Here is a 24,480-nt window from a genome sequence, read left to right on the forward strand (position 1 = left end):
TCCATTTTAAGCCTTTTTACATTTTGTAGGAATTTTTTTAGTCCAAAATTAGCATTTTTCTTCAATAGCTTCCAGGTTGTGATGGCAAGCCACACAGGGTAAGAGCCACACCCTACTACAATCTGGTTTTCCTTTAATTTACTTTGTAGTCATTACTTTAAATATTCTTTAATTATATAGTTTCTTTGTTTATTCCTCTATCACCTTACAATGTTTATATGAAGTACACGCATATTAACACTGCAAGGTCAATTCAGTTCTATGTTGTATTAATACTCTTTTCTTTGTTTGAGTTTACCTGGGTGTTTGGCTTCCCCTTCCTGATGGGCAAAAGGCGTGGTTAAGGGCTGAGATTCCTGAAGTACTGCTGATGGCCTCATTGGACTGAGATTCCTGAAGTACTGCTGATGGCCTCATTGGACTGAGATTCCTGAAGTACTGCTGATGGCCTCATTGGACTGAGATTCCTGAAGTACTGCTGATGGCCTCATTGGACTGAGATTCCTGAAGTACTGCTGATGGCCTCATTGGACTGAACCAAACGCTTCATGCCAAGTGGGGGGAACCTTAGAGGGTGTTTTGGATTTATTTCCTGTTATTATGTGGCAGCCATTTTGTCTTCCCCTATTGTGTGGTGTGTGGTTTAGCTAAACCTGTATTTAAGGACCCTTATGTGTTAGTTCAGGAGGTCGGTTTTGGTTCGCATCTGTCTGAGTCTTGTCAGTGATGATTTTGAGTCTATTATCTTGAGTTGACCTCTTTTATTGGCATGCCTGTATAATTGCCCATTTTGTTAACCATTTTTTTCATGTTTTTTGGGTAAATAAAACCCACTTTTTGAATTCAACACCTGTGTCCTCTACTCTGTACTGCTTGGTTCCTGACACAGGTCATGTGACCTACTGGCACAAAATCTATCTGAAATTGTTCTACTAGACTGGATAGATGAGGCACACCCTTTTTTATTCCATTTTAAGCATTTTTATATTTTTTAGGATTTTCTTTGGTCAAAATTTGTGATTTTTCTTCAATAGCTTCTGGGTCATGTGACCCACTGACACAAAATCTGTCTGAAATTGTTCTACTACACTGGATAGATGAGGCACATCCATTATTTTCTCATTTAAATGCATTTCCTATGTTTTATGAATGTTTTATATTAAAATTCACTGTTTTTCTTCAATAGCTTCCAGGTCATTTGACCAATTCACACAAAATATGTATGAAATTGTTCTACTACACTGGATAGATGAGGCACTCACTTTTGTATTCCAATTCAAGCATTTTTATATTTTTTAGGAATTCTTTAGTGTCACAAATTAGCATTTTTCTTCAATAGCTTCCAGGTCATGTGACCAATTCACACAAAATATGTATGACATTGTTCTACTAGACTGCACAGATGAGGCACACTCATTTTTATTCCATTTTAAACACATTTTTATATATGTAAAAATTTCTTTCTCTTAAAAATTGTCTTGTTTCTTCAAAAGAAAGATAGGGCACAGCCTTAATTCTTTAGAAACAAAGTACTGTTTTATTTTCTACATATAAATTAAAAATATTTCTTTACAACGATATTGAACCGAGTATAATGTTAGCATATTAGTTGCACAATGGGCATTTCCAGCTGGCTTTTTTCACATTTTCATACCATTTATGTCCAGGCACAAGGCGTGGAACCATCTGTCACAGTTGTCACACTGGATCTGTTAAAATGTAACAGAAAACATATGTTTAGCAGTAAAACTATACAATACAAACTCCTCTTCTGTCACACAGTAGGGTGTTTATTTGCTCGTCATAAGTTATTTACAACTTTATGACTACCTAGAGTAAATGTTTCCAATTTAAACATTGACAATTCATACTCTCACCCAGTTTGTAATTTGAGGTGCCGAAAGTGGGGTCTTCATCTTAGGTGCACATCCACTGTGAGAGACATAATCTAAAAAATAAAAAAAAAGGAAATCACAATGTATGATTTTTTTAATAAGTTATTTGTGTGTTACTGCTGCAAATACGTATTTGAACACCTGCCAATCAGCTAAAATTCTGGTCCTCAAAGACCTGTTAGTCCACCTCTAAAAATCCACCTCCACTCCACTTATTATTCTAAATTAGAAGCATCTGTTTGAGGTGGTTAGCTGCATAAAGACACCTGTCCACCCCACACAATCAGTAAGACTGTAAGTACTAACATGGCTAAGTCCAAAGAGCTGTTCAAAGACACCAGAGACAAAATTGTAGACCTCCACAAGGCTGGAGAGGGCAACGGAGCAACTGCCAAGGAGCTTGGTGAAAAAAGATCAACTGTTGGAGCAATTATAAGAAAATGGAAGAAGCTAAACATGACTATCAATCTCCCTCGGACTGGGGTTGCATGCAAGATCTCACCTCGTGGCATATCAGTGATCCTAAGAAAGGTGAGGTCAGCCCAGAACTACACAGGAGGAGCTGGTCAATGACCTGAAGAGAGCTGGCACCACTGTTTCCAAGGTTACTTAAGGTAATATACTAAGACGTCATAGTTTAAAGTCATGCATGGCACGGAAGGTTCCCCTGCTTAAATCAGCACACCTCCAGGCCCGTGTTAAGTTTGTCCATGACCATTTGGATGATCCAGAGGAGTCATGGGAGAAAGTTCTGTGGTCAGATGAGACCAAAATAGAAGTTTTTGGTGTAAATTCCACTCGCCGTGTTTGGAGGACGAAGAATGATGAGTACCATCCCAAAAACACCTTCCCTACTGTGAAGCATGGGGGTGGAAGCATCATGCTTTGGGGGTGTTTTTCTGCACAAGGGACTGGACGACTGCACTGTATTAAGGAGAGGATGACCGGGCCATGCATTGCCATATTTTGGGGAACAACCTCCTTCCCTCAGCTGGACCATTGAAGATGGGTCGTGGCTGGGTCTTCCATCATGACAATGACCCGAAGCACACAGCCTGGATAACCAAGGAGTGGCTCCGTAAGAAGCATATCAAGGTTCTGGAGTACCCTAGCCAGTCTCCAGACCTAAACCCTATAGAAAATCTTTGGAAGGAGCTCAAACTCCGTGTTTCTCAGCGACAGCCCAGAAACCTGGCTGATTTGGAGAAGATCTGTATGGAGGAATGGGCCAAAATCCCTGTTGCAGTTTGTTCAAACCTGGTGAAAAACTAGAGGAAACGTTTGACCTCTGTAATTGAAAAAAAAAGGCTACTGTAACATATATTAACATTGATTTTCACAGGTGTTCAAATACTTATTTGCAGCAGTAACACACAAATAAATTACTAAAAAATCATACATTGTGATTTCCGTTTTTTTTTTTTTTAGATTATGTCTCTCACAGTGGATGTGCACCTAAGATGAAAATTTCAGACCCCTCCATGATTTTGAAGAGGGAGAACTTGCAAAGTCAGGGTGTTCAAATACTTATTTTCTTCACTGTACCTGATGCTTCAAGGATTTGAAGAGCCAGATGTCTTCTTTCATCTTTCATTGCTTCTTTGCTTGAGTCAAATTCCACATTTGGCATAACTGGAAAGGCTTCCATCAGTGCTTTCGCCATTTAAAAAAGAACACTGTCTTTCAGGACATGATAATGCAACAGACCCTAACAGTTACATATGGACACTCATTATATTCCCCAAAAGGATCTCTTGGGCAATAATGACTTAAAACTTACCAAAATGTAGAAAATACATGCAATCCAGCCTGAAAACTGTTATTTGATTGTAAATTACATTTTCCTGTGATAATAATGTTATTTTCAATGTCACACCTTCCATACTTGCACAACACAAAACACTAACTCCTCAATGTACTTTGACTACAATGACTCCACAGCGGTTTCCATCTTGTTGAATAGGGTGGCTCATAGCCCCCCCTTTCCACTTGATCCCAACACAGTCTGTTTTCCCATGGCATGTCCTTCTCATCTTGAACTATTCCCTGGACAACAAGTGAAATGATTTGTATGAGAGCAATTGTATTTTGTAATTCCATTGATGACAACTGATGCCCCCCTCTTATGCAACTATCAGCTTCTCAAAATGACGACCACTTTAGTTGTAGGGATCTTCAATAAAAGCTATGTGATTACTTTACACATTATATTTGTATTTTTACAGTCACAATAGACATGTCTTACAGCTTGACTTACTGTATTCTTTTAGATGCATTTTTGGAGTCCTCAAGCTCTGATGAGAGTTGTGCAGGATCAATAAGGAATACTGTGCTGGCTTTTGCATTGATGTACTGAAAGTGGCCAAAAAGGAAAAGTAACATAATAAGAAACGATGTTGTAGAAACATGTTAATATGGTCGGCTGTAATTAAGTCAAAAATATACATATTCATTTCATGTGAGGAAAAACCACTAATCAGCAACTTCCAGTGGTTGTTGTTTACCAGCACAAATGATAGAACTGCTTCATAGTTGTCAAAGTTCACCTAGAATAGCATTGAAATATATTTCAAGAAGCCATGTCAAATTATGAAGACCAATTTTAAGCTCAAATCTCAACTTTAAGCTTTCCACACATGTAAATAATTTCTTTTAGTGAAAAATACACTTTTTATGTCAAAAGGGTGTTATGAAAAATCTCAATTACTAGATTACGCGATTACCTGTTAGGCTGGATAACTTTCTTCTCTAGAGAGATGGGGGGGGGGGAGGGTTAAACTTGCATTGATACTGATATTGTTAAGTAAGAAACAAAGAGTTGACATGTTGTGACCTAGACTAATGTGGGTGTAATTTGATCAATATTCTGCACATAATGTTATTAAGTGGTTGACATCATCATTACTCTGAGGTATGTTATGTAGTGGCCAGCAGAGAACAGGTTTACATGTGGAATATATTATGTTATGAGTGCAGCACAGTGGTGCAGTTGGTAGCACTGTTGCCTTGCAGCAAGAAGGTCCTGGGTTTGATTCTTTCTGCACGGAGTTTGCATGTTCTCCCTGTGCATGCGTGAGGTTTCTCCAGGTACTCCGAATTACTCCCACAGTCCAAAAACATGACTGTTAGGTTAACTGGTCTCTCTAAATTGCCCTTAAGTATGTGAATGGGTGTGTGCATGGTTCTTTGTCCTGTGTTTCTGTGTTGCCCTGTCATGGACTGGCGACCTGTCCAGGGTAAACCCTGTCTCTCACCCTCTCACCCAATGACCACTGGAGATAGGCAACCCGAAAAGGAGAAGTGGGTTGGATAATGGATGGATGGATATTTTATGTAATATTTTACAAAGGCGGTTTGAAGCCTGTTATCCAGATTTACCTCCTCATCTTCCTGGAAACCCATATGTGTCATTCACCACCACACATCAACATTACATGTTGTATAAAATATAAATTTATTATGTGAAACAATTCTTTCACAGAACCCTTGTAAAACAGACCCTGATCTTCATTCAACCCATGTGGAGCATAAAAAGCTTAACATTTTTTGATCAACAAACACATCTTTTTAAACACAACATATGATAGGTTATTTGACTTTTGTTGCATTGTTTTACTCGATGTATCTGATGTGTAAACACAAAAGTTTTATTTATTTATCTTACACTGACACAATATATCAACAAAGATACATATTACCTTAGGTAAACTTTGGCGAGGAAGCTCTGTTCTGTCCCCAAACAAAATCGCACCAGCTGTGTAGTGATTGAGGATGTAAATTGTGTCCACCACTCCTGATACATGGGCAGCCACATCTGCCATCTTTGTCATTTCAACATTAATATCTGCAAATATTCAAATTTGCATGCAAAGTGTTGGGGAAATTTGTGGAAAAACTGAAAGAAATCACATACATACCTCCCCATTCAACCACTGATGTGGACGAAGAGAGCGCAGATCTGAATGGTGTATGACAAAGCTCCGTCCCTTAATTTGTGAAGGGACCACTGCAACAACAACGTCTGTAGCCCTCTTTTTCCAAAGCCAAGTTAACTGGAAATTGGATGCACGAAGAAATCAGTTCATACAGAAGTTTGATACAGTAAAACCACATATTTTCAAAAAACAACTTAGAGTGATCTTCGAAAATACATATTTTCTATATGGTTTTACAATTTTTGTCTATAATGATGAATTTACTAATAGCCACAGAATGTATTATAGTTTTTTTCTGTTCCTATGGGATTTGTAGTTGTACATACAGCAAATGCTTCTCTGACCATGCTCATTCTGCCTGTCAGTTATTGTTTCTCATTTCATTTTCTGTGCGCTTTATTCTTCAAAAAGCACACAGAATCATCTTCATCAAAATTCCAAAAGTATCCCTACCGTTCAGTGTGTATTTGGGCCCTCTTGACCAATTGAAATCATTCATTTACCTAATACTTCTGGCATCCACAACATTGCTTTCTCTACCTTTCCGGGAATACACATTCAGTCAAACATCTGGATAACATCAGATTGTGCTACGTGACATTTTATAGCAACATTCTCATGACTTATCTGGGTACAAACTCTCAGGTCAAATTTACTTTTTAGTCTAATCAACCAAAACGTTAAGCTTCCACACTTGTTAGAATTGTTCCCTGTCCTCACTGGTATGTTGTCCTGTGTTGTCAGAGGAAATTTCTTGTCCTGTGCTATTTTTTACTTCATGTTTTTTCTCACTCACTCTCTTTGTAGGGGAGCCCTTACTTAACATTGCCTTTGTCACTAATTCCTCTACCTAACGAGGAACATATCCGAAATGAAATATTGGGTTTGGATTTTTGTTTTAAGTGAAACACAAATGTACATTCCCCCAAAAGGAACACTGAATGAAAAAAGGGAAACTGAAGGATATCATCTTAAAAAAAATTTCTCGTACGCAACAGATATTTTATTGTGCGCATCAGATACAATGTCGTACTTAGCTTATCTGTTTGCATGATATGCTATCTGGTGCGCACAAGACAGTTTATTATTATTTTTATTTTTTAATGTCACGTTAGGAGCTATGTACATATCAAAATACAAGGAATAAAATGTAACAACATCACCTGCATTAAGCACCTTGGTCCGAAATCCTCGTCAATCTGCAGACCATATGACCTTCAGCAACTTTAAATAACTCCTCTCATTTGTTTTAAACAGAGCAAGAACATGCGATAACCACTGTTCATGAGTTACAACTTCCACACTAAAACCCAAAAATATGGAGGACTGATCCTGACAAAATTAAAAATAAAAGCAGAAATGTAAATGTTTGGTTTTTCCTTTTCCTTACACATGCCTTTGTTCTTTTTACATTTCCTCGTCTCATCTTTTTCCTTTACCGTATGCATTTCTCCTTCATTACGCAAATGAGGAGGGCTGCCTTTTTCTCTCCAGCTCCTCTACTATTGGTCAATAAACAGGAAGGAGGAGGATCCATGTGCAGGCCGAGGGTGTGTCCCAATTCAGGGGCTGGATCCTTCCAAGTCTGTACTTGTGCGCTGATTACATCACAGCACGGCACGGAAGGTCTGTGAAATGTGGCCGACAAATGTGTCCTTCTTTTGCCCAATTTGAAGGATGGGTTGTGAGTATCCTTTGCGGTCCATCTTTTCCCATGATTCATTGCGGGTCGAAGCGGTTTGGTCAAACAGGGGCAGCCATGGCGGACCACAGTGGCAAAGGCTGTGAGTAAACTGTGAAAAATTACACTTTGTGTGACACAAATTAACTTTTACAATGTTTTTAGTGCGGGAATATAACTGTGTAGACGTGAAAAATCTGCTTGATTTATCAAGACATTGCTTAATTTCAAACGTGCTCCGACGTGTTCCGAGTTTTCCGATCTGATAGTAACTGCTGGCTTGTCTCGCCGGACTGTCGGCACTGAGCTCCTGCTGCCAGTCATCACAGTGAACGTTAAACACAAGTGATTTCTAACAGTTTATGTTAGTATTATTTTAATGTATTGTGTCATTTGTTCATGTAAGTTGATTAGACATTACAGGTGATATTAAAGTTAACCTGAATAAATGGACAATTTTAAGTAATCCTACCGTATCGCTGGAGAGTGTGATTGAGAATAAATAAGCTTTTAAATATTCATTTTTGATGAAGAAATGTGCTATATGTGTTTTTAACAAATGCACAAATGCAAGCAAATCTCAGTAAAGAAGTGCAAAGTTTGAAAGAGCTTGTTTTAGGCATTTGCTTAGAAATATTTTAATATGTTCTGCAAATTAAGACAAATGTAAAATTAAAAAAGCCTTTTTTTACACTGATATTAAGCAAGATGGTTTTTTTTGTTGTTGTTTTTATTGTTTAGGGACAAAGGAGCAGACGGGCCAGTTTATTAAGCTCAGGGGTGAGAACCACCACCTTTTTACTGGAGCTAAAAACTCAACCACCGTGGCTTGGAGGTACAATAACAACATTCTTTGCAGTCAGTTTCTGTCCAGTTTCAAAAACTCCTATCTTTCTAACTTTCGTAAATATCCATCCAGTGATTAACATACTTCTTTTGGTTTTCCCTCTTTCCTTTTGCTTGTTTAGGACACCACAGAACTTCAAACTAACTTCACCGGGGTTACGAATTACAATTTTTTTGAAGGTTTCACAACCGGTTGCATGAAGTGGAAGTACATAGGACAATTATTTTCAGTGAACTTTTAATATGTACGTTCTAACCTCAAGGAGAATAAAGTAGTGTCAGGCAAACTAGCCTGAGCGGGGCAGCTGTATGAATTTGTGGTTTGTGTGTAACTGTAAACTGCCTCTGATTTGCTTACAATTACACCTTACTCTACCTTAGCCAATTATCATCACTTATGCAATTGTCTCACTCCTCACTCCTCCAAAGAAAACAAGCTTAGCTCCTGTGGCTGTGAGCCAGGACAGATGAAAAGAGCTGCAATAAGTAGGTTTAGTTTATAACGTGCCCCATTTAATTGTCGCTAACGGTAACGGCGTTGTAAGGCTAGAAAAAGTAATTTGTTTGATTACTTGTTACTGAAAAAAGTAACGTCGTTTATTTTAACTCCGTTATTCCCATCACTGATCATGATGGGGTTCAACTTTGTTTTTCATAATCTTATTACTGTGAACTTAGCTCCTCTGTGTCTTTCTAGGGATGAGTTTGCAGCTGTGGGGACTGACAGTGCGGTCATTTCCAATAATCAGGCCTGGGAGTTACTAATAACATTAGCATTCGATTTCCAAATAAATGTAATTAATTATATTTATTTCACAATTTTAGAGAGAAAAAGAAAAACTAATACACTCATTTGTAAATGTCTTTTTTGTATTTACTCTGGTTATCTTCATCTTCTATTGAAACTTTGATGACGTAAAACATGTAAGTGTTGCAAAAATAAAATAAATCTGTAAGAGGGGAAGAGGGACAGCTCACATTGATATCATGTTGCTGTTACTTGAGATCACTTTGTCTGTTACTACCAGAGTTGGGTTGAGTTGCCAAAGACTGTACTCGTGTAAAGTAGCATTACTTCAAAACAATATTATTCAAGTAAATATTCAAGAAAGAGTAACTACTCAATAAAGAGTAAAATAAGTATTTGGTGGAAAGACTAATCAAATACTGCTTTGAAGGCAAAAGGTGCTGTTTCAGTGTAATGTCAGATTTTCTTTTAGAAATGATGGCACCAGACAGACAAAAATATAAACAAATATTTAAATTTGGGTGTTTTAAATACTGAAATAATAAAATGAGTGAAAACAAATATCATTTTTACAAAACCATGAGTAAATGGTCAAGAAACATTAATTTTGAAATCTTTTTGACGACCTTTTAAACCCCTTGGTTCTTATTTGTCTTTGAACAGTGTAAAGTATTTCCAAGATAAATTGTATATTTACTGGCCCTCTAAATAGTACAGAGGGATTGTCAAACAGAACAAGGCTGGTTGTGAACATACAAGAAGTGGTTACCCTAATGTCTATTTCTGTGTTGGGGGCATATTTGATTACAATGTTCTTCACTCAGTGAAGCAGGGTAGAGTAGTGTTACTTCAAAGTAAAATTAGTCGAGGAGGAGTAAAACTACTCTTAATGATTTTTTTTTTTTTTTTCGGCATGTAACTACATTAAATGTAATTGAGTAAATGTAACTTATTACTATGCACCGAAGTCATTATTATCCCTTTGTCATACTTTCATACCACTACAATCCTGAGTTAGTAAGCCATCACCTGTTTAGAGTCTGGATCTAAACCACTTTTTTTTGTGTTTATTGTTTAATCATTCTGGGTTATTCATCATTTTCAGAAAGGCCTTGTGGTATTCGGTTCTTTATTATTTTCAGTAGGGCCACAATACTTCATTCCTTTGTGTTTGGTTTCAGGCTTTTTTCATTTTTTCAAACCTCACAAAGCATGACATCTAGTTATGTTTTTTCATATCCACTTCGTCAGTCAGCTACTGTGCTGAACTGTTTCAAGGACATCCTTGTTCAGCCTGCTTCTTGGGTCCTGTCTTATGTGGTAGACCTGGGTCTCTGTTGCTCTTGCGCTAAGAGAACCTTTAAGACAACATCCCCCATAAAAAACACATTCCAGATCACTGGTGTTTGTTTGTGTATGTCACGAGACAGATAGAAATGAGCAGTCATAATGGTTCTATAAAACATGCTTTTATTAATACAGATTCTTGGTAAATAGACAAATGTTCATTGTTTTATTAGCCTTAACCCCTTTTAGACTATTGTCACAAATTCACCTCAAGCTGCTTTGGGTTTTGATGCCATGCTACTGATAACTGTTTAAGCATATTCCACACATACCCAGGATCATTTTCAAAGCCCTTTCCTTCCATCTAATCCTCGAAATAATGTCAAAATCTGGCAAATTTTTCTGGCTTGCATACTAAATACCTACATTTATATCTATTGTGTGTGTTATAAACACATTAATAGCTGCTACCTTATTTAGTATTTGTTCGACACCAAAAACACCAGTAGTTTATTTTAAAATATAATTTTAAATAAATTCAGCCAGTAAGGGTTTAAAGCTTTTAAACTGTAGCATACTTTGAATATGTTAAAATATTTCGCTCCTTTTTGGGTTGCTTTTGTTGAAGACATTATAAACAATTTTGTATCTGTTTCAATCTAATTTAATTGCCTTTAAATGGGATTTTGTGAGTTAAAGCTTGTTTGCATGATGTGCTGGTGACCTGTTGAGGGTGTTCTCTGCCTCTGACCCACTGACCGCCCCAGAAAGGACCAACCCTTACTAGTTGAACAGTATAAAACTGCAGCAGAAGATGGATGGCAGAATGGATGTTCAAATGTAATGTGGAGTCTGAACTATTGTCAAACTGTATAAGATAACTTATATAACTATATAAGACTATATCAGGTAACTATATATGATTTTTGCCAGTCATTTATGCTCGGCAGTTGTTGTAAAACAGCTCCCCTACTGGTTTATTGGAAACCTGCTGCAGGAATGCACCCAGTTCATCCAGTGAACGCTTCTCTACGTAGTTCTCTTCTGTGTTTCTTGCTGTACCAGCACCACTTTGAATGGGCCTGTTGTTGTTGTCCACGCAGCAGTAGGCGTTCCACACATAGTCTGGGATGTTGACACGCTTCACGTTGTTTTTGATAATCCAGTTGTTCGCTGAGGGGATGGCGCCAACCAGCACGTTGGCCTTTGAACACTTTTCAAGGAAAAGAGAGGTGTGAGCTGGGACTCATGGTTCCCCCAGGCACCTTGATTCATTTTGGGGTTCTGGGGAACCACATTGGTCAGGGTGAAAGTGGCATTACGACTGGGTACTGGAAGAGAAAGATTTTTTTATTTTTTTTATCAAAGTAAGCAGTAATTCTAAAAGTATTCTAAATTTATCACAGAAACCCAAGCAGAATGGATTATGCTTGTTATCTTCTAAAGTCAAGAATTTGATTTAATTTTGATTTTAAATTTCCTTTACATCAGCTGAGCTATTGTCCACTGTTAGTAAACAGGATGTCATCAAGTCATTGCAGTGTTCCTCATCACCTTTGCTCTAATATTGACAAGGATTATTTAGATTTAATACTTTTTCATGAAAGACATGCAGAGGCATGTAACTGGAGTAAATATATTGGTCATAGTTTAACAGACTAAAATGTTCTCTAATACCATGCCTTAAAGATGTGAAGAAAATCTTATGTAACATGATGTTGGATCTCTGGAGCTTTGACTATCTTAGACAAAGCCAGAATTTAAAAATAAACATTAATATAGGTTGCTCTTGATTAAAACAGCTGAAATGTCTTTTAGAATGATGACAAAGTTGTCCTTGATTACTAATCAATCAGTGTATCCTATAAAAAAGTTATTGCATGTTATTTAACAAGGCTGCCAACAACCATGAACTTGTTTATTTGATGTCAGTGATTGTTAAACACTATTTACAGCAAATGTCATCTTAATTCATAGCCAAAGAAGCTACAAATATGAAAAGTGTGAAGCATTAATTTGTCTTTCCATTGTTTTCCTAAGCAGATGAGAACCCCACCAGAGTCGTTTGGAAGTGGACAGAGACCATCTCAAAACTGGGTCTCGGTCCGGTTGTTTGGTCCAGACCAGGGCTCGCTTGAGTGTTTTCACACCTGCACAAAAGGTCCAGACCAAGGGGGGAAATGTACTCTAGTCCGTTTAAAGAGGACCACACGTGGCAGGTGTAAATACACCCTTAAACTGTTGAGTAACTACATTCTGATCATGTGCACCTTCTATGATACGCTTGTGTGTGATTTCATTTTTTTCATTCCTTTTTTTTACTTTTCTCGTCTTTTTTTTTTTTTTTTTTTTTTACTTTTTCTGCCATTTTAAGTTTCTTTAAAATTTGGGGGTGAATTTTTTTGAAAGGCCTTTTTTAGCTTTTATTTATATTGTTTGGATTATTCTGTATTGTTAAAGTTGATATTACACATCCATATGCCCACAAATGTTTGAAAACATAACTGCTGTCATAGGGTCTCCTAATTTTTCACATGGCTGTATAATGAAAATCTCATTCTGCTTAACAGTGATCCGATGCTTTTCGCATCATCTTTAAGAAGAAACCTTTACATTTTCATGTAAAACAGTTGAGATTTCTTCAAAGTTCCCCTAAACTTTGGGAAACTGTTATCGGTTAGTGTGCCTTAAATCTTTAAAAACTGTCAAGAGGCAATAAAAAGTTTCCTGCTTTAATCGTTAAAACTATAAAAACTGTGGACTGGGGTTATACCCGCACATAAATATTTGCATTTGGACCACAGGATGTCGTTGCAGCTACAGAATAGGAGCAGCCTGTAGATTTTCATCTTGAGCTATTTATAGCATTCGTCTCTTTATTCCACATGTATGTATAGCCAAAATAACAAAACAGACATCTGTTGTTGTGCAGGTAGAGGTTCTGTCGGTGTCATTATGCTTAGCTAAACCCAGAATTTTCCTTAAGCACAACAACATAGTTATGCTTTTAAAGGAGCTATGATATAAATGTATGTGTTTTTTTTTTTTTTTTATCTATTTTTGGTTTCTGATAACAAACACAGAAACACAGTAGCCACAGCGTTACATCAGTGATGCCTGAGATCATGTTCCGGTAACGTCTGCACTCTGCATCATTTGGCTGAATGCTCAAAATGTTTTTTAGGCACATTTCTCTACATCAGACATATAAATGAATACACCAAGTTCTAGCTGCAAGCCCGGCCACAATTTAAAAGAAACTGATATGAAAGTAATGTGACTGTCAAAAGTGTACTCAACCCTGTGAAACAGCCAGGTTTTTTAAACTTAAAAAGCGATATTATTTTTTAGCATCACAGTGAATTCAAGCATATATCAAAATCAGCCAAAAAAATCCTTTGATTATAAAACAATAAAGTTTAGAAGGGCCTCACCAGAGGTAAATCTGACAGAAAATCTAGAGAAAACCCTATGAAAGGAAGAGTAGGCAAATGTGGCCAATTCAAAATGTTGGAAGCTGACAGATTCCCAGAACTGAATGCTGTTTTTGTATCAAAAAGTTGTAAACAAAGTATTAGTTTAGGGTGTGCACACTGAGCCAATCAAGTTATGGATTCTTTTCCCACAATACATTTGTTTACATCACAAAACCTTTTAACATGGATGTTTAAAAGCTTGAGACCCACTAAGCCCAAAGGGGTTTGTGAAGTTTGAGCTCAAAATAACATGCACAAATCAAACAAACTTTTTCTGAGAATAGACATATACCGTTAGCGACAATCATTATGTTAATAATTATGTTTTCCAAATGGGAGTGAGAATTCTGGCCTTCCTTTGCTGCTGGTTAAGGAAAACCTGGGTGGATTGGGACAAAATGTATTTTTTGGAATTTGTGAGCTCTCTGCTTACAGCAGACAAGCTGGTTGTGTGTGTAGAAGCCGTGTGGTGAATAGCGGAGACCGAGTTTTGCGGTTATGTCATTTTGAGGAGTTTGTATATTTTGTGATACAACTGCCTTTAGTTTTAACTGTTTTTGGTGTTTGTTGAAATGATTTATATCAGCTTTTAACCAAGATTCTACTATTTCGGTGGATACCACATATGTGTATGTTTAACTAGTGGAACTTGCAGTAAATAAAGTAGAAGAAAACAAGAGTTAAATTCACAGATATGTACATGTATGTGGCAAGGGAAGCGAATTATGCTTAGGGCTGTAAGTATAAACATTAAATGTCTTGGATCTCTAGTGCCATAGCACCACCTACTGTGCCTCAACGATATAACACCAGCATTTGATCTTTACTACCTGGATGGTGTCCATTAGGGTTGAGGTGACCACGGTCAAAGCCAGAATTTGTGTAGTCCTCGTTGAGAGCTTGTTTCTCTCCCTGGTAGACCCCTGGGTAGTCCATGCCCAGCCAATATCCATCCTTCATCTCAGCCTGCCAGGACTCATTCACCAGCTAAAGAGCATCGAAACATGCAGAGATTTAAACATAAAAAGGGTAAAAGGAATCAAATGGAAGATTACTTATTGGATTTCTTTGAGACCACCCCTGAGAAAAGTTTTTGTTGAATTGAAATAGACAAGATGATGTGTAAATGTGGTTAAAATGTATATGCAGTTCATAAAATAAGCTAAATGGGCTGTAATTTTACTGCATTCTTTAATGCTTTCTTTTTAGACTTAAAAAAGGCAACTTTTCAACATGTCTCTCTCTGGGCTAAATAAAAACAAAGTCCGGTTGAGCTAAACCAGCCATAAAAAAGACAAGTCAATGGACTTCCAATCTTTTGGAGGGAATCTTCAAACATCTGCTTGACAATATGAGACAGTTTAGTCAGACAGTGTAAAGCTGTGTGTCACCTGAGGTTCTACGAACCACCTATTCTCCCTGCCACCTCCACTGCTGGGCTCAAACTGATACGCAGAGTAGACTGCAATGCGATGGTTGGTGTCATACAGTGTGGCAAAGTGGAACCTTAAAGTGCAAAGGTCATGATCTTTGAGTGGACATAACCCTGACCCTAAAATAATTTAGCACAGAATACCTTCACATGCTCAAAGTAGACATTCATCCTGATAGCTACCTGTTGACGAATCGCTGACACAGACGGGCAGCGCCTGGTGTGGAAGCTCCCCATTCTGGCACCTTCGCTTTATAAAAGTACTTCAGGCATTCTGTCACATCCTGCCGCAAGTATAACACAGCAGAAGCCTCCCTGAACTTACAGCTTAATGGACATTAAGATGGAGCTGGGGAGGAAACAAACCTCAAAACGTTCCACAACGTCTGCATGGACAGTAAAGAGGAGTGACACAAGAACGTGCAGAGTTGCCAACGTTTGCATTATGAGTAAAAGGTGATGCATCCAAGAGTGTCAGATGGCCTGTAAACATAGAAAAAAAACACTAAAAAGTGTGGGTTTTAGCAAGCGAGTGTGTGATGAAAGCCTGTGGATTTACATGAACAGCTGACACATGGAGGGGAAGCAGTTCATTCTGTGCCATGTGTGTTGGCATGAGTATATTTCCACTCACCTTGTTGGTGCTGCAGCCTGTCCTTTGCGATGACTGCCGCCTTTATACAAGACTTCTCCACACCACCTTTAGCCTTAAATGACCCCTGATTTTATTAGATCTCATGTATATCAACACTTTATATCAATCCTATAATAAACCACAATCTGACTAACACGTGATGTGTGGATGGGGAAAAAGTGGGTGTGCAAAAGGAGGCTGATTATTTGAGAGAAAGTGCTAAAATTAGCACCGAAAAAGGTGTGAGCACGCAGTGAAATATGCAAGCTCATCATGTGTCAGTCCTTTAAAATGTGTTATGCGATATTTAGATCTTTCCACCTCCTTTATTACAGCTGTTCTTCAACCGGGGAAAAAATATGTTTTTAATATTTCCCAACTTTAATTATTAATTTAGCTAGGCTGATTATAAAAACTGATATTGTTTTATGCTGATATTGTATTAATTTTATTTAGGAATATACTTTTAAGACCAGCTTGTTTAAATCCAATGGAATACTTGTTGCCGAAATAAATAAATTGATTTATAAAGTTTCAAACATTAGGAACTTCTATTATCTAAGTAATAATTTTTTATATATGAATTTTTATAGTGCTGGAAACGTTTTTTTACTTTAACAAAATCATAGTTTCCCTTAATTCTCCATTAAAAGAATTATGGAAATCATAGTTTTCATTTTGTAAGCCAAAAGTTTTATAAAAACATTTTGTAGCTGTAGATCGTCAGTCTAATGTGTTTTTATGTAAATGTTTGGATAAGCTCAGTAAGTACAAACTGATTTTATCCCAAAACTAACAACACCTAAGTTTTTGATACTCAAGGGGTAGCAACAGTTTCTGTCTTTGATTCATGCTTTTATAGCGAAATAAAAAATCTGCTTAAGGAATCAAATGTTTCTTCTCCCTCAGGAAAGCAAGTTTTACTGTATATTATGATTAAATAATAATAATAATTTCTTACAGCACCCAAAAGCCCTAAAACGTTATTTACTTTGTTGCTACAGTGTAATCTCGCTGCAAATATATAAAAACTCCATAATCTCTCTGTTTCATTTTATGCCTTGTTTTCCATATTTGTTGACATGTTAGTAATCTCTTTTCACATGTTTTGCAACGTAAAGCTAGTTTTCAGTACATGGCAGTTCATAATGTAGCCACTGACTGATTCCCTGGAAATAAAGTGATTATGAACAGTGACTGGAAGTCATTCAGAAAGTTGCATCATGTTATAGCTTGTCGGAGCAGAAGCTAATTGTTTATTGAGTAAATGAAAGTTTTCATATTTCTTCAGAAACCCTACAACAACAAGGTTCAGTTTGGATGTTTGATATCAGGACCTCCTTTCCCAGAATATTTTTAGCATTTCATTGTTTAAAGGTTCCCTCATAATCTTCCACATGCAGCTTGTGGTTAGATAACAGTGAGATATGTGTTCATGTGTTGCTGTTCTCACGCGTTGTATGCTATTCACAGCCTTAAACACAAAAGGCATAAAGACCCTGAGCAATATCCCTTCAACCTGATTTAAAACATTATGCCAAAGTTGCAGTCAAGAATTAAAACATGTCACTTAAACTTACAGGTTTCAGTAGGGAGACTTTGTTCTAAATGCTGGAATATGAGCTCCGTTGTTTATTTCCAGCACCTTTCTGTATTTTTGATGCCTGACTAAAATCCTCCTCAGCCGGGGGAACTTCAGTGTTCCACAGTTACCTTCTGTGGGGATGTTCATTATGAGCAATGTTTCTGTCTTTTTTCCTTGTATGAACATTTCTGTGGAGAACCAAAGACAGGTTCTGTTTAGTTCCGGATTGTAAAAGAGACTCAGATATCTGCAGATCCGGCTGCCTGTGCTACTGAGCTAATTGTGCAATTATTTGTTTTTGACAAAGTCTGCAGACAAATGAGAAAGAAAATGGATATTAGTGAGTAAAACAGTATTATTTATTATGATGTTTACTCTGATAAGTTTCTTATCCAAACACTCTCGTGATGAACTGGATCATTAACTGGGAACTTCACAATACAAGCAACAGCTTATTTATCATCTGTATCATCAGATTAGTTAGTCTATGGACAAACATACAGTATTATAACTATAAAAAATGACACTGACTTGACCGAACAGCAAGTCAGTTTATTTTCTTCTAGTCATTACACAAAGCAGCAGCTTCCAAAATTGGCCTATCACATCATCCTTCCACAGAGGGTAAATAAAAGCAAAGATTAAATTCACATAAGAATTCACAACATGATCAGTTATTCATCAGAAATTAAATATAATGCAAACATGTCATGTATAAACAATATTTGGACTTCTCTTAATTACTTAAAATCTTTACACATGATCAACCACTGAAGCTGCTACTCCTCCTGGCTGACATCCTATAAAAGAGCTGCATTTGAAGTGGTCCTCCTCTTTACCTGCAAAATGGCTGCTAGAGGACATACTAACATGGTGATGTTTGAACTGAGTGACTGAAATATAACAACCAAACATTGCCCCAGTAGATATTTAGGAACCACTATAGTAGTTAGGAAAGAACTTAGTGTTTCTTAAAATTTTATAAACATATTTCTTCTGGTTGGAGGAAATATTGTTTTGGATTGGCCCCAGCAGAGACCCAACTTGAAACCAATAGACAGCCTGTGTAGAGGGAGCTAAACATTAGGGTAATGGCAAAGGAGGCATTCCAGCATCAAAGATTTGGAGCTCATCACCCAAAAATGCTAATCAAAATACTAGTGGAAACATGCAAAAGTGGTCAGCATTTATAGGAAGGGTTTGATTTTTTTAATGTTGACAAAATCATTTCTGTTAAATAATGAGAAAGGGAGGTGCTCCGCTTACTCACCTGCCTGTTTACCCTCCAACTTGCCAGCTTATCTCCGCACCATGATGGAAGAGAAAGAAAAGGAAGAAGATCATTCTTTCTGCCAAACACCAAACCCCTGCCAGCCTCAGCTTCCATATATACACTCTCTTTTTCCTGAAACTCTGTTTTCTACACCACCAATAAAATATACATTCAACTCCCTTTAGCATTAGTCTCATTTTCTTACGACATGAAAAGGGTCTTTTAGAGAAAGGAGTGAAAGTTATAACAGGTCGTCATAGACACTGACAAAAGATAATGAAAGGTCCTTACTTTGTGGGGCTTTATGACTTTAGACTTAAATTGGGTAATTATCAGGGATCAACAAATGACTGCTAAAACTACTGAGATAAACAGTAAAAAACACAGCCTGAAGCTTGCTATCATTACTGTAGAAAAAGAAAGGAAAAATGTCAAAATACAGCAAATATAATGCAAGTAAACCATAAATTAAACTTTTTCTGACAGAAGCAACAAACTAGAGCAGGTGATACTTTTGCCTTTTAAACAATCACAGTGGCCCCTAATTGTTTTTCTTTTTCTATCAAATTACAAATCTGTGAGTTTTGTCAGTCTGTAGTAGTTGTTCAAATAAACGCTAGTTACAGTTTAATTTGTTTCGTGTGTTGTTGGATTGTTCTGCCTCTAGGCTGCACTGTTGCGTTGAGATTTCAATTTGAACCTTTGAATACATTTCCTAACTGAACACTTATTGCATGGCAGATTATACTTCCAAATTTTCATGAACCTGGAAAAGATTTAGCAGATTTATGAGTTAGTCATTGAATGGTTCTGACTCGTTCCGTCTATATCTCAGCAAGTAAATTATAGACTTCTTTTTTGAACGATAACTTTTAAAAAAGCAGAAAACACCTATTGAGTAAGGCTAGAGGCAGAAAACACTGACATTTCCAAATAACTGACATATGTTTTTGATTCACCACTAAAGTTTAGTGGACTGCATCTTTAATGTGGGAGACTGCTGCTTTGTCACTCTGAAAGATCACAGGAAGTCGAGGTCTCCAGGCGCAGATTAAGCCTAATCCTCAACTCAAAAGCAGCTTCAGACTGTCTACAAATAAGAGGAAAGTGGGTGAAGTTCAACAGGAAAAGTTGGTGTTTGTGAGAGAAGCAGTAGGTCAGGAGAGCTACTGCTTCTAAAAGCTCTTAAATGGAAAATATGTCCTCTGAACCTTTTCCACTTATGAGTTCAGGCAATCACATGCATTGATTCAGACAGTTAAAAACTGGGAATGTTTGTGATTGCAACTGATTTTATTTTGGTGACATGACTTCATGCAGATGATGCAAAGCACCGTATATGAAATAGGACAAAAGATCCAGCGTTTCGAAGGTTTGGAGAAACATCCCTACAAATTGGTGTAAAATGGTTTAAACTGGAGAAGTAGAATTTCACAAAATGAAGACTTATGAAGAATTATGAAATATTTGATTATGTGGTTAAAGCCAATAAATCAGTAAACCTTTATTTTATAGTGCACTATTCATACACAAAGCCAGTAATGTATTACATGATGGAACACAAGCAATAGTGCGATCTGGCTTTCTACCCAGGAAGGCACGGTCTGGGGGACACCAGCAGGCAAAGAAAAATTGAATTAAATTACCTGTCATTGTCCCAGTGAACCTGGTTTTTGAGTGCATGTTTGCATGAATGTTTGGCTGTGCTCTGAGACTAATCTTCATGTCGCGTAACTTAAGCTCTGTTTCCATGACAAAAGTTAATGGGAAAGACTAGAACCCAATGGGAACGATGTCAGTGACAGTCCTGGAGTTTTCCACAGTGCTACGGAAAAATGTCTAGATTTAATTGGTCTATGATTACTGCAAATGCCTTAATAAATATAATTTTGTCTGATTTGTTTGAATAATTTACCTGTTAACATCATTTAAATAAAATTGTGTGTGTGGGGGGTGGGGGGATTAAAACTTAAAGGTTGCTTTAAGGGCCGACTCAGCACAGCACAGTAATGACCTGCACATTTATTTCCGAATTAGTCCTTGGTAAAAACACAAAATATACATGGTGTTACTTTCAGAAATAAAATCTTCAGACAATAAATGTTAACATCAATAGTTTTAGCTAGGTATGCGCTATTGTAAGGACCTCTTTGCTGTTTTGGGATAGACTTTTTTAATTTTTGCATCCCTGTCTCTGTTGGAGCAGGCTTTAGCTATTGAGTGGAGATACTGAAGTTCCTCCACAGATCATCCACAGTGATTGTTAGCAGACAAAAAGGTGAGACTACATCTTTTCCACGAACCTGCCTGCATTCCAAAGAAGCATGGCCTGATAGACAAACCCCTCAGACTGCAAAGAGAAGGGACTGAATTCAATTACACAAAGTAACAGTTCATCCTACCCCCAGAAGCTATTCTAAATATCTTCTTCCCCTTCCCCTTTTATCATTTTCTCTCACTCTTTTTTTTATATCTTTTTAAAAATCACTTCATTTCAGATGCATTCATACATTTCCAATATCTTTATGTATGAGTCTCCAACCTTCCTCCTCACTTTCCCTTGTCACCTCTCCCCTCCTCCCCATTCTGTTTCTCCTTCTCCTTTCCTCATCCTGCCATGCCTCCTTTTTTCTTTCATCCTTCCCTCCTTCCCCATCTATGCCCCTCTCCCTCCCTCCCTCCATCCCATTACTGTAATCCATCACTCCTCCATCAGCCAGCATGCAAACAGGCCTCATGGTTGCCATGGCAACCACCTCCGGCCCGGCAGTGCGCAGCCCCTCTCCGATTGGCTGGCAGGACCCAGGCAGTCTCAGTCTGTCTGGGAGATGTGGTAATTGGCTGGGAAGACACACACAAGTGCACAAACACACACACATACATACATTCACGCACAAGCTACATATACACAATTCAATATTCACACAATACTAAATACACACATTTAAACATTCTTGTACTAAGTCTGGGCCTTCAATAAATATACAAACATATTTTGTTGGATATTAAAATGCACATACACACAGCATAAACATCCTCAGAGATGAAAGGGAGACTGGGGTCAGAGTAATGAAGCTCATAAGAAGATGGGCTCTAGGCTCTGTGTGTGTGTGTGTGTGTGTAAAGTGATTTTGTGTTACAGTGCATGTTTGCGAGCACATATAAATTTGAGGCGTTTTTGTGTGGGTTTCTCTACAGGATGGCTGGAGTTGGGGGTGGTGTGCAAGATTTTGGATAATGTTGGAGCTCTGCCAAAGGATGGATGGAGGATTGTTTTTTTTTTTTCAGAGAGCATAGTTAAAAATACCTATATTCTCCCCCCAGAATGAAGTGCACAGTTTTTTTTTTATCTGGTCTGTCTGTCTGCTAAGAGGCAACAGGAAGGAAATAAATGAAACTGTTGATGAGCTTGACTTCACCATGCCGCCATTGCACAGCCAGAACTGGCCAACACGGCAGCAGTGAGGAATGTCTCATCTTCAGGAATACATCACAAATAAAAGCTGTACCTGCCTTGAATAGCAACGAATACTCAGCTCTGCTGTGTTGCTTGAAAACAAAAGTGGACAATTGGACTTCTTTGTTCCCTGTTCTTAGATTATCAGGCCCATCTTTGAGAAATATTTCTGGTCCTTTAATTTTGAGTTAATAACTAATTAAATCTTTTTCAGTAGCCTAGAGAAAAAAAAGAAAAGCTGACTTTTATTTAAAATGCTTTACCGGAAGAGGCTTTAATTTAAATAGGAAATGATAAGTTGTTATTCTGTGTTGAGAGCTGATTTTGAACAGACTGCTTTGATAGATTGCAATCTGCACATTGCAAAGAGAAAAAAATGGTTGCTGTTGAACTCGGCTTTGAGCCCAGAGGTGTAGCTGCATGTGAGACAAGAACTGTGTGACTTTACCTGAATATAAAAGCCCTAATCTAACTTCTGCACTGGTCTAGTGGGCAACAGTACGGATGAGCAGAAGAGACCAGTACAAATTGTTGTTGAAAAACACAAATATTAAGAGGTTATTTTCTCCTCAGAACAAAAAAAGAAAAGAAAGGAACAGGCATAAATACCAGAGATGTTTCATATGTTGCACATATGTTCTAAAAACAAAAACGTTAGATTTTACTAACACTCTAAAGAGTTTAAAATTGACTTAAACTCAGTTTCTCAAAATTGTAAAGCATGGTCTAATTGATTTTATTTAAAATAGAAAAGCAACCATTATTATATTGTCTAAACAGAAACAATATACAGTATATTGATTACTGTGTTTCAGCTACTGGTGACAATGATTTACAGCTAAATAGAATGATCAACCATTAATTTCTACTTTTGTTACATGTGGTCAGCTTTAAAAGTGATAATCAGCTTAAACAGTTTGTTGTTTTAAGATTTTTAAAAGAGAGATAATGACGGAACAAACACCCACTGAATTTAGCTTATGTTTATTAAAGTGGAACTAAACTTCAAATCAACTTTTATTTTGCAGATAAACTGTATAAATTGTGCGTTAAGTGTGCTATTATTATGTTACTGCGCAATTTTTTACATTTTAATGTAAACTTGTTAAATTCTGCAATATTTGTCCTAAAACTGTCTCAATGCTGCCCTCTTTGGGTTTAATGGTGGCTACTGCAGTTGAATTTTCCTATTGGTTCAAACGGTACAGCTTGGTACATGTCTACGTTACAGCCCTGCGTTTGGGTGCAGAACCATCTCACACAGACGCCCCAGTAGCGAGTCAGGAGTTGGAACTGTGGGCAATGATTATAGCGTTTTGTGCTTTATACCATCGATCATATGCTTTACTTGAGATAATATAAATCTACATGTAAATGTAAACTTCATAAAAGTTTGTTACTGCTTTGAACATTAGCTTGTGTTAGCACTAATGCTACCAACATCACTTTGCCACTCAGAAACTGGACCCATTCTGCCCACTGCCTTGGCAGAGCCAGTTTCGGGCATCACTGAGTCAGCGCCTTGAGTCAGTAGCTTGAACTAATAAGGCTTAGGCCCACTGGGCTCCACAAACCCTCCCTCAACATCCAGGGACGAGGGGGGTGAAGAATCATTCACCTTAAAAGATCTGTCTGTGGCAAAACCACCAGCATCGTCCTGCTCACCTTCTATGCTTCAATGTGAAATTAAGCTAGCTGCCACTTTCCCTCATCCTCCTGACCACACCTCCTTTTAACCCCTCCACTCATCCCCGCATTTGGCCGTACCCCTCAGTGTCTCTTGGCACCGCCCACATTGGTGGTATTTTTCGAAATTTGTCTAAGGGCGGAGTTATGCTGTTACATTGGACCACCACTCTTGATAAATTGTAAATGATTAAAACATATGAGGTCATTGTTTAGGTGTCAATTAGGCCTAAGGACAAACTGTACAAAATTTTAATTCATAGCCTTTAGTGACACAGTGTTACTGGTGGACTAGATGGTATGCACAGGAAAAGATTTGTCATTAAAGACTTGTGATTTAATTTGGACTAGTAAAAATGCAGCTGCATGCGAGAAAACTGTGTGACTCTCCACCTGAAAATCTGACTCCAGCAGCTCCTGCTGGAAACTATACAGGAGCAAACAGACGGATGCAAAATGTTGCTAGAAAACAAATAATCAAACAGTCCGTAAAAGAGAAGAAAAAGCATAGCATCAGCATAAGCACATAGAATTACAAAACAAAG

General features: G+C 37.5%; 1 protein-coding gene and 1 long non-coding RNA gene across 2 annotated transcripts; both read right to left on the reverse strand.

Moving 5' to 3' along the window:
- Nucleotides 1-1,514: 1,514 nt before the first annotated feature.
- Nucleotides 1,515-4,980, reverse strand: LOC124884558. The gene is made up of 3 exons (XR_007042467.1): nucleotides 4,153-4,980; nucleotides 3,441-3,941; nucleotides 1,515-1,709 (listed from the first exon to the last, which is right to left on the reverse strand). It is a non-coding gene; the product is annotated as an uncharacterized LOC124884558 (long non-coding RNA).
- A 4,874-nt stretch (nucleotides 4,981-9,854) lies between these two features.
- Nucleotides 9,855-21,448, reverse strand: si:dkey-243k1.3 (endonuclease domain-containing 1 protein-like). Its single transcript, XM_047391602.1, is given in 6 exon segments — nucleotides 9,855-11,626; nucleotides 11,629-11,723; nucleotides 14,699-14,855; nucleotides 15,260-15,374; nucleotides 15,484-15,627; nucleotides 21,360-21,448. Coding segments are annotated over 6 exon segments (897 nt in total). The 3' UTR covers nucleotides 9,855-11,329.
- Nucleotides 21,449-24,480: the final 3,032 nt, after the last annotated feature.

The sequence above is a fragment of the Girardinichthys multiradiatus genome, chromosome 18 (genome assembly GCF_021462225.1).
Source record: "Girardinichthys multiradiatus isolate DD_20200921_A chromosome 18, DD_fGirMul_XY1, whole genome shotgun sequence".
NCBI lineage: Eukaryota > Metazoa > Chordata > Actinopteri > Cyprinodontiformes > Goodeidae > Girardinichthys > Girardinichthys multiradiatus.